The sequence below is a fragment of the Anneissia japonica genome, unplaced genomic scaffold (assembly GCF_011630105.1).
Source record: "Anneissia japonica isolate Jap-2015-1 unplaced genomic scaffold, ASM1163010v1 scaffold24_len2511860_cov200, whole genome shotgun sequence".
Taxonomy (NCBI): Eukaryota; Metazoa; Echinodermata; class Crinoidea; order Comatulida; family Comatulidae; genus Anneissia; species Anneissia japonica.
The window spans coordinates 943382-954341 of NW_022730786.1; the positions used below are offsets into that span (position 1 = coordinate 943382).

The 10960-nt window shown below is 34.8% G+C and overlaps 1 protein-coding gene across 1 annotated transcript in view; it reads left to right on the plus strand.

Moving 5' to 3' along the window:
- LOC117115026 overlaps window positions 1-8095 on the plus strand; it is a 13788-nt gene extending 5693 nt beyond the window's left edge. Inside the window, exons 2-3 of the mRNA XM_033258665.1 lie at window positions 4185-4304; window positions 7074-8095. Of these exons, the coding sequence (XP_033114556.1) occupies window positions 4185-4304; window positions 7074-7357 (404 nt within the window). The 3' untranslated portion in view covers window positions 7358-8095. The remainder of the gene's footprint in view (window positions 1-4184; window positions 4305-7073) is intronic.
- Window positions 8096-10960: the final 2865 nt, after the last annotated feature.

Here is a 10960-nt window from a genome sequence, read left to right on the forward strand (position 1 = left end):
CATTTATACATAAATATTCATTGAAAAAATCGTTGAGGCAGTAAATCAAAATTTCCCCATGCACTAATGTTTTTCCGTACGCGAAATATAGCGGTTTATTATGATGTTGATATTGCAGACATGGTGTAGACTTTATCAATATTTGATTACCATCAGTATGGACCGACAATAGGTGTCCGTGAAAATAAATAATACTTTTCAAGATGTATTTCCGAATATGCAAAGGTGTAACGTGCGTCTTGATCGAATTACAGTAGGCCTACACTACAATTCATCATGAATATTCGTTTGCTTTTAAACCAGGATATTGATATTTGAGGAAAAAACAGGGAAAGTTAAGCTTTCCCTTCGTTTTTGATGATTATGCTATAGGCTTAATAAAAACATAGATAGGCCTATGTGACAGGAAATACGTGTTTGACCTTTGACTTCAAAATCGTTTCTTAATGATTGTATAATTCGTATTATTAGCTTTATTTGGTAATCATTTCCTTATTAACGAAGCTGAGAAACTATTCTAATTAATATGATCCCGCGAGAATGCAGAGGATTAGAATCAGAAATAGTCTATTACTTGCTAAATTAGGAACTCGATTTCGGAGTAGAAATGCACCAGTGGGACTATTTTGATTCGAAAAATACTCGGACTTCTCGGCGCACCAGAGAAGTCGCTGCACTCATGCGTCGTTATACGCGAAATGAATACCATCATTAACACATGCTGGCATATATTCCATGATTTGTCTTCTCTTTGTTATAATCAATTTAGATTTAGAACAGTTACAGAAAAAAATATCCATAATTTCCCTTGCGAGATTTTAAACTACCAGTCATTTTTCCTTCATAAACACATCTCTATTTACCGAAGTTGTCGTAATTAACCATACCTTCAGAAATTGCGTTGGGAATAATCGAGAGAAAAAATGTATTAAAGGAGGCCTATTGATTTGCCTACTTCAATATTTTGTCTCTCGTGTATAGGCCCCTACAGCTAGAAAAGTTCATTAAACGATTTTCTGACTTCATAATTGTTTAAATTAGATTCTTATCGCCTTGTCAAAAAGGGCCGGGTCCTCTAAATAGACCTTTCCGGAGTGTCAATCAAACTTAACAGCTGACTAATCAGAACAGCGCTAGGAATACGCACGCGTCTCACAAACACACGTGTTGTCCCACAAACGCAAGTGTTCGCGTATGCTTTAACACTGTCGTCTTGTGGTACCTTAGCAACAATATCCAAGGGGCGGGGCTTAGTGGAAAGGTCCATTAATGGTCAATATCTTTATCAGAAGTGAAAAGTGATAAATAGGTACTGTATTCTCAAACATTGAAACTGTGTTTGAATAAATAAATCGGCAAAAGGATATAAGATATACATTTTAGAAAATTGAAACTTACTAGGGCAAGCCGTTCCCCATTACTTCTCAAACAATCCTTCAATGAAAAACAAATCTCTACTGGCTGGAAATGTAAAGCCATTCGGCGATTTGGTGTGTCGGGTGGATTGGATAAAAATGAAATGAAAGCTAAATTTAGCTTTCATTTTTATCCAATCTACCCGATACACCAAATCGCCGAATGGCTTTATATTACAGTGGCGAAATGGGCACCCTCCCCGACCATCGGAGCAGCAACAATTTAATTTTAAGTTATGAATTTTATTTACGGGAACGTCCTCCAAAATCTTCGATTGGCGCATCCTACCTCCTCCCCCTAACCCTCCCAAGGCAGAAACTAGGATCCGCCTCTGAGTATACAGACCTAGAAGTTTAAGTACCGGCTCTAAACTAACAAAAAAAAAATAATTGAAAAGCGCATCTGTTCATGTCGCAAGTAGAGCGCGTGATATAGTCAAATCCAGCTCCAAACTTAATGTTGATTTTTAAGTTATAAACTACATCCAATAAAACTAGATGTTTTTATAGGCAAACGACTCAGAGGGCATGGCGTGTTTCTGGTGCAGATTAACAATAACCGCGCTCAGGAGGAGATTTAGTGTCAAAATCTCAAGTCGCCTACTATATCTGAAATCACATATGGTCAAATAGAGCAAGACAAAATTTATTGCCCACAATTATTGGATTACACTGAATGCTTTTCGTCAATTATCATCAGTTATTTTGTCACACAATAATCGACAGGTATTTCGTTAAGAATGTGCTATTAACAAGTAAATACCGTCGCAGAATAAAGTTCCAGAATTCTTTCAGAGTCACATTCCCGTACACTCCACACTGAGTTTTCTTTAAAGGATTTTGTTACAATATCGCAAGAATGTTTTTACTATTTTTAGCTCGTTTATAGATTCGTCCCATATTTTAAGTACTAGAACGGAAGACACAATACCATTTCACACCTCTGGATTGTTGCTGACGTCAATTATCGTCAGTTATTTTGTCACACAATAATCGACAGATATTTCGTTAAGAATGTGCTATTATTAAAAAGTAAATACCGTCGCAGAATAAAATTCCAGAATTCATTCAGAGTCCAATTCCCGTACACTCCCACACTGATTTTTCTTTTAAGGATTTTGTTGCAATATTACAAAAACGTTTTGACTATTTTTAGCTCGTTTTTTTATTCGTCCCATATTTTAAGTACTAGAACAGAAGACACAAACTTCATCCTTCTGGATTGTAGCTGACCTGATTTATCCGAGATATATAACCATGATAACTTTTAATGTGAACTGAACGTTGTTTTACAAAAAGAAAAAAATAAGTATACGGTACTTGACAAAAATTGCTTATAAAAGGTGATTTTTTATGAAGGAAATACATAAATCCTTATTAATTACCTAGTATCTATTACCTCAGAAATAAAGTATGATAATTTTAATGACATAATTTGAAAAAAATATACTGTTGTTGTTCAAACAAACAATTTGCAGGACATTGCATATATTCGAAAAGAAAAAAATAAGTATACGGTACTTGACAAAAATTGCTTATAAAAGGTGATTTTTTATGAAGGAAATACATAAATCCTTATTAATTACCTATAGTATCTATTACCTCAGAAATTAAGTATGATAATTTTAATGACATAATTTGAAAAAAATATACTGTTGTTGTTCAAACAAACAATTTGCAGGACATTGCAAATATTCGAACTCTCCTTTGAATTCCTGTTCTCTTATATGATTTCTCGTCTGAAATAAAATGCCTGAAATAAATGAACAATAATAATAATAATAATAATAAGAATAATAATAAGAATATTATAATAATATTAAAGATATTATTAATAATAATAATAGTAATTTAAGATTAATAGGGAGCTTCCGATTTTTGCGACGCTAGAACGGAATCATTCATGCGTGACCGTTCTACCGGGCGTCCTCTGTTGCATAGGTAGATTTGGCCAAATTGCGTCCTAAGAATCCACCCGACGAGGAGAACTTAACATTTTCGCATGCGCAGATGACTTTTAGTGACGTCATTACGTTCTACGCCCTACCGTCGTCGTTGTGCAATCGAAAGTTCCCTACCGATTCAAAAATGAAATCACATTGGCGTTTGTAATTTCTTTAGGCTTTTGACATTTATCTTTGACCAGTAGAGATTATTTTACTTTGTGCAAATAATCTTGTTCTACAATCTATTTTAAAAATGCCAAGTAATTCTATAATGTTGTATATTTGAATGTTGTTATAACCAAAATTAGGCCTGTTACTGTACATAGGCCTACAACTACCTCGTCGTAGTCAGCCACGTCTGGCATGTGTAATATTTAATATTACAGTAATGTAAATAATGCTAATCATATTATTTTGTTTAAGCTTGAAGCCGCACACGTCGGCCACCGTAGGCCACCGTAGGCCGACGATCGTTCGCACTCTATGTAGCAAGCGCTTATTCGACAGTCAGTTTGGCTATCTGTTGTAGTTCGAGCCGCCTGTGGTGGTCGTTGAAAACGATTCGTCGCGAGAGTGTCGCCTCGTCGCGGTCTCATGAAAGCGCATGGCTTCCACACCGACGTATCGTGTGCCTGTGGCACCCATAACATCGCTACGCGCTATCGCCGACAGCTTTCGGCGACGCTGATTGGTCGATCGAATCAGGGTGACTTCCGGATTGCTTCGGGGAGTTTCGCAGTGCAACGATTATAGTAAAAACACTGTATAAGTATTCAAAAACTGATTTTTGACGATTTTATTTGTTTTTCCCTTAAATATATAGAAATGGTTTCGTCGATGTCAATGATGAACATGGGCGCTGCCCTGTTCCTATTTATGTGTCTGCAACAGTGCTTTCTAACAGTATCTTCAGAATACGATGCGCCTGACACAAACACATTTGGTAAGTACGTACAACATTAAGTTTTCCAAAAACATTCATATTACGTAAACGGTAAGGATGATAAATCTGAGGAAGTGAAACAATGGCCAAACGGTTGTACATTACGATAGGCCCTGTCTCTTATACACATCTAGATGTGTATAAGAGACAGCTCGTTGAACTGAAATCCTTGATAATAGAACCAAATGGACGTAAGTTGACAAAAAATACAACGCATTTTAAAAATAACACAAAAGATTTAATGGCAGACATGTTTCGGGTTACCTCTTCAGTTCAAGAAGATTACCAGTTTCTTTATTAAGGAAATATGAAAAGATTACTCTTCGTTTGAACAAAGCCGAATTGGATTTTAATTTTTTACATAATTGCAAGGCATTCGGAGTTTTTCCTAAATATATATATAAATTTTGGAGAGTATAATCGCCTCAATTGGGATTCAAACATTAATTATTGTACTCTAATTTGTAAAAACAGGGACAAAATTAAACACAAACAAGTAACGACAGAAACAATCCTCGAAAGTATGTCAGATATTTTATGTTTTTGTATCTGAAACGAAACGAAGTTGATTTACATAATCGTCAATTAAATTATGATTGGTTTGCGTGATTGTGTGGCGCTAGGCCTATCAGTCACAAAATTAAACACGGTGATGATAACGCATGAACCATTAAACGTGTAATTATTGTTAAGAATTATATACATAGTAGAAATAATAGATATTTCAAATTGAATATAATCCCTGGTATCATTAAAAAATAAAGGCATCACACATTCCCGCATTGTTACGGTCTGATTGTACGTGCATCAAATATCATGGGTGTCGCTAACTTACATTTTTAAAATGTAGGCCTTCTGCCAAACAATTTAAACCTTAAGAGAGATGATACGATAGCTAATAATTTTTCTTACAATAAAATATTTATGAAACTTGACTTGACGTTGGCACTATTTCAATCGCTGTTGTCCTCCAGTACTCTCTATATCTGTTGTTAGTAACTCTAACCAAGGTTACAATATAATACACAAATATATATACATACAGTGAAATAATCTCCGCATTTATTCAACGCCGTGATTGTGAGGTGTAATTTCATTTTCTCACCGTGTGCATACATAATGCCGTAAAAACAAATTATTAAATAGGCTAAACTTTAATGCAGCGGCTTAATTCTCCACTGCTAAGTTATTTTTCCTAACGCATACAAATGTATTTTATTACCGAATAGTTTACAGACGAAGTGTAAATGTCAACAAGGTTAGTGTTATCGCCTAGCCGGACATTTACGGAAATAGTTAACCAATAGGAATCGTGCACGCGCGGAGTCATTGCCGTGTGCGTAAATCTGGAGCGATTGCGTATTAATCAATGTGAAACTGGAATCTTTTAATTGGTCCGAATTGATACTTACAGTCTCATTGTCACCCATTTAAGTAAATTAGGCGATTGCAAATCATTTTGATCTACGGAGATATGTAACAACTGACTTCTTAATGGGCATATTGGGTAGAAATTTTTAGCAACCGCGCTTAAATTTCCGGTCAGCCTCATCCGCTAAGACTCCCGTGGGAATGACCGACGCACAAGAAACAACATGACAAGAGTAGTTTTTGTATAATAATTGTCACCATAGGCCTATTCCTGAAAGATTACTTGTGAATGGAGACATGTACTCGCATTGTACAACTACGGTACTTTGTAATAGCAAATACAATTGAAAATGTCAATTACAGACCTAAATAATATATTTATTATATTAGGCCTTCGACAGAAAATTAATTAATTCTATTCAGTTTGATCAGTGGCGAATCCGAGATTATTTGCCGGGGGAATGAGTCGCAATCGGGGACCTATGCCCCTAGATAGGCCAACCCTATGGTCCGAGGGGTAGAGTTGGGGAGTATGGTTGGAGGGTGCTCCTTTATATTGTTTGGGTCTTTTGTTTTATCCATTTTAATTTAAAGCCAGATTACGAAGGAAAAACATGTTTGATATATTGTACAACTGATTTTTGTAAGACACAAAAAGGATTGACAAAAAACTCGGAAACGTTAATGAGATACAGATTTCTGAATATTTAATATGGGAGAAAAGGTTGCAAAACGGCGGTTACGCAACTTTTCTCCCAGTTTTTCTAAAATCTGTATCTTATTAGCGGTTTCCGAGTTTTCGTTCAAACATTCTTTTTGTGTCTTAGAAAATTAGTTGTACAACATATCAAAAAAGTTATACTCAGGAGACTGGCTTTAAATGGTTTTACACATGGTAAAAAGTTTTTGGTTGCTACCGAAAAGGGGTGGGCACCCCTTACTGCCGGAAAGGGGTGGGGCACCCTATTGGAACCTCAATCCACTGTTGTAATTAAAGTCAGGCTCCGGAGGAAAAAAAATGATATGTTGTAGAACTGATTTTTCTAAGACAGAAAAAAGTTGTTTGACGAAAAACTGGGGAACGGTGAATAAGGTGTCAAAATGGGCAGTTACGCCCCTTTTTCCCCCAGTTTTTAAATATTAAAAAATCTGTATCTCATTTACCGTTCTCCAGTTCTTCGTGAAACAACTTTTTTCTGTCTTAGAAAAATCAGTTCTACAACATATCAATTTTTTTTCCTCTGGAGCCCGACTTTAAAGTGTACTTGACTTGCCTCGAAACACAGATATTAACTAGCATAACCTCTGATTTCACAGACAGATGATAAAATTACGAACGTGTTTTGCAATGAGTTGAAAATAACTTGAATGTCTTTTCTCGTAATTTATCATTTCCAGATCAAGATACAGAACAAGAAAAGGCTGCATGGCTTACACATGGTGGTTTGATCAACAAGCGACCCTGGCTAGGCGGCAAAAGAAGTTCTACTTCTTATTTTACCAAACGTGATCCAATTCGTATGGGAGGTTACAGAGAAATGGAAGCTAAGCGGGCATTCGAAGAGTGGTTATCAGAGCAAAGGCGGAACTACGAAGAAATACCTTTTGAACAGGAATATTACGAATTACGAAAACGACCAATGATGAACGGTAAACGAAACATGGTGAATGGTGGTCCATAAATTCTCTAAATTAGTCGGTACTGGCAACACCCAAATTGCCATTTAAAAAAGTGGAACATAAATACAACCATACAATTAATTTAAAGACAATTTTTTTTTAATGACAATGAAAATAATGTAAAACGTCGGCTACATTAGTTTTCTGTAAACTGGGGATTGTGGGTAATTTTAATGGCAGAGACAGCCGCCGATCCAATTCTAAGCAATGCTAATAATTCGTAATTATTTATGGTTACAATCCAAAGTCGTAAGCTTACCAATTTTCGTAAGATGTAAATTGCTATATTGTAAATCTTCCGAGATATATTCAATATGTACAGCATTGACGGGGTGTCGGTATAACTATGAGGTCGTATTTTTGGTTTTGTTTTCTGATATCAGCTTAATACCGTACTGTGATATAGTGATTATTATTTTCTTCTCATAAGCAATCGATATCACGATTAGATAGAAGCAAGGGGGAAATAAATTAACATATAGTCGTTCAATCACTATCTGTATGCCTATTAGTTAAGTAATTATAACGTGTTTATAGAATTAATGTAGCAATTAGGACAACGCCTTGTCACCGTCCAAAAAAAAGTTTAATGATATCTTCGAATATAGGGGGCGCTCACAGCAGACTGCAGTTTAAAATCAGAATGTTAGATCTAACGATCGAAGCTTTTTCGTTATATATATTTTCTTTTCTAGAGAATGTGATTATTTCAATAAAGTATATGCGGATATAGAATTATATTCGGTCGGTATTTCGTACTTCTTTTTCTGTGTAGCTTACAATACATTTAAAATGAATCATTGATAAAACATTATTGGTCGATTTGTTACAGAAATTCAGCTTAAATTCAATTTAATAAATTTATTTCTCAAAAGTAACTTTAAAGTATTTACAGAAGAATGATTACAGATTATTTCTGAGAAAAGGGAACCCCACTGTAAGCAAAGCTTTTAATGTGGGGCCCAAGTTAAAGAATATAAGTATGGTTCAAAGGGGGCGGATCCAGAATTTTCAGAATAGATAAGTGAGAGCGTTAATTTCAATATATTTATAAATATGTATCTCGATGATTTTTTTTCTCTTTAAACGGTGAATAAATTTGAACCTGTCTCTTATACACATCTAGATGTGTATAAGAGACAGCTTTTTGATATAGAATTATATTCGGTCGGTATTTCGTACTTCTTTTTCTGTGTAGCTTACAATACATTTAAAATGAATCATTGATAAAACATTATTGGTCGATTTGTTACAGAAATTCAGCTTAAATTCAATTTAATAAATTTATTTCTCAAAAGTAACATTAAAGTATTTACAGAAGAATGATTACAGATTATTTCTGAGAAAAGGGAACCCCACTGTAAGCAAAGTTTTTAATGTGGGGCCCAAGTTAAAGAATATAAGTATGGTTCAAAGGGGGCGGATCCAGAATTTTCAGAATAGATAAGTGAGAGCGTTAATTTCAATATATTTATAAATATGTATCTCGATGATTTTTTTTCTCTTTAAACGGTGAATAAATTTGAACTTTGAACTTGAAATAATATATGCCTTGAAATTTTCAAATTTAGTGGCAAAACGGGGGGGGGGGCACGTTCCCCCGTGCCCCTATTGGATCCGCCCCTTGTTTAAGTGAAACAGAAAGTATACAGTATGTTGTATGACGTGGTAGGCCTACTGTAAATTGAATATTGTTCTTTTCTGATTATATATTATTTACAATATAAACATAAGAAATCAATTTATAGCTGTAACATGGTATAAATGTAATTGATGTGAAAACTATATCATATTAGAAAGTTTCTTCAGATCTTCTGGTAGGGAATTCTAAATGTTTGGACATCAGTGAGTTTACTCTAAAAAAATTAATGAGATCGTCTCATGATGATGAAAATCTTTGCTCCGGTAGGCAATCATCTATTATTTGTATAACGCCAGTAATATTAATAATTCTTTAATATAAAAAAATATGATGTTGTAAAAATAACAGCAATAAAAGAATAATATAACAATAAGGAAGTATGATCAATATATATATTTTAATAAATAATAATAACAATAATAATAATATTAATAGAATCAGATTTATTGTATTGATCATATACATGAAATGTGTTTCCCTGAGTTGTAATGCACATATAAAATCCATCAAAATATTAAGTAATAATAACAATAATCAATATATTTTGTAATTTTTTTTTTTAAACACCAAAACATTGATATATCTGTATATATGTAACCATTCACTTCGACCTGTCAGACTTCGCCTCATCGTAAACAACAATGAATGCCTCCGCTCGCTGAAATACGATCAGGAGAGAAATTCACATCAAGAAGCCGTCAACACTTTAAATCTCATGTGAACGTAATGCGAGCACTTGTAATAGCACGGGCTTATTTGCTTTCCTATAATTACGAAGAACGAAATAAAATCGGTAAACTATCCGCCACGAACAAAATCCGAAGAAGGTGCCTTGAATGTTTTGCGCAGTTAACCGTGTAGGAAGCATAGGGAGGGATTTGGCACACTTATTCGTCAGTAACATTTTAAATGCTTTAAAAAATAAATTTTTATGTTTATACATTGCAATGCAGAGTAAATTATTCTTACTTCCTATATAAAAACGGTGTGTTTTAAGTAAATAATTGGCTGAGAAAATGCCGTTTTTCTTTATATGCATTGCCTTAGCCCGAGCTCACCGGGAATCTCTAACTGTTGCCTTTTCTTAACCATCAGGCGATGTATGTCAGATGAAGTCAGTATCACTAAAGAAATGGGCGTTCCGCGACGAGACATTTTATCCAATCAAATTGATTTTTAACTTTAACAGACAGCTTGATTAGTGCATTTTGACGTATAGAAATAGTCGTTACAAACGGCCCACGCATTCATAAATGAGTGATTTTTGTAATTATGATCGCAAAATTGTGTAGACAGGAGTTAATCGCCAAATGACCTCGTTTAAAAAAAATTCCGACGACACCTTGTTGATTTTAAAATTTAAAATAACATGACATTATAGTTGAATAAATAAGGAACACGTTCCCAGCCAGAAAAATCGGTCCAATATTAACAAAGATACATTTAAAAAACTGCTCAAATAGGGCTGATTTTCAGCGATTTCTAACCGTTTGGTGAATTCGAGCCCGATTTTTGGAACACAAGACAATTTATAAAATTGCTGACCTCAGCCCCAAACATTGTGAGGCTGAGGTGCCTGATCCCTCTATCTGTGAATGTCTCTCCCTCGGCCCCCTCTATTACGAATTCCTGGATCCGTCACTACATATAATAGGACGCATTTTAGAATAAGACATACGCATTCACAATAGGGTATTTATTCAATTTTGAATATACCAAGTACTGGTAACCAGTCTAACTGGAGGTCTAATAATTATTATTACAATTAGAAGTAAATCAGTCTTTAAAAAAAAATGCTGAAAGGCAAGAATGTTTTGTTTTTTGGTTGGGGAAGCGACACCTGGAGGTGCGTGCACCACAGATCATTCCCTGGCGTCTTGTTGGGCAAATCCTACTGTAGTGAAATACTGTTGGCCATAGCCTAGAATTCACATATATTTTTGTTATATAATTATGAAGGCCA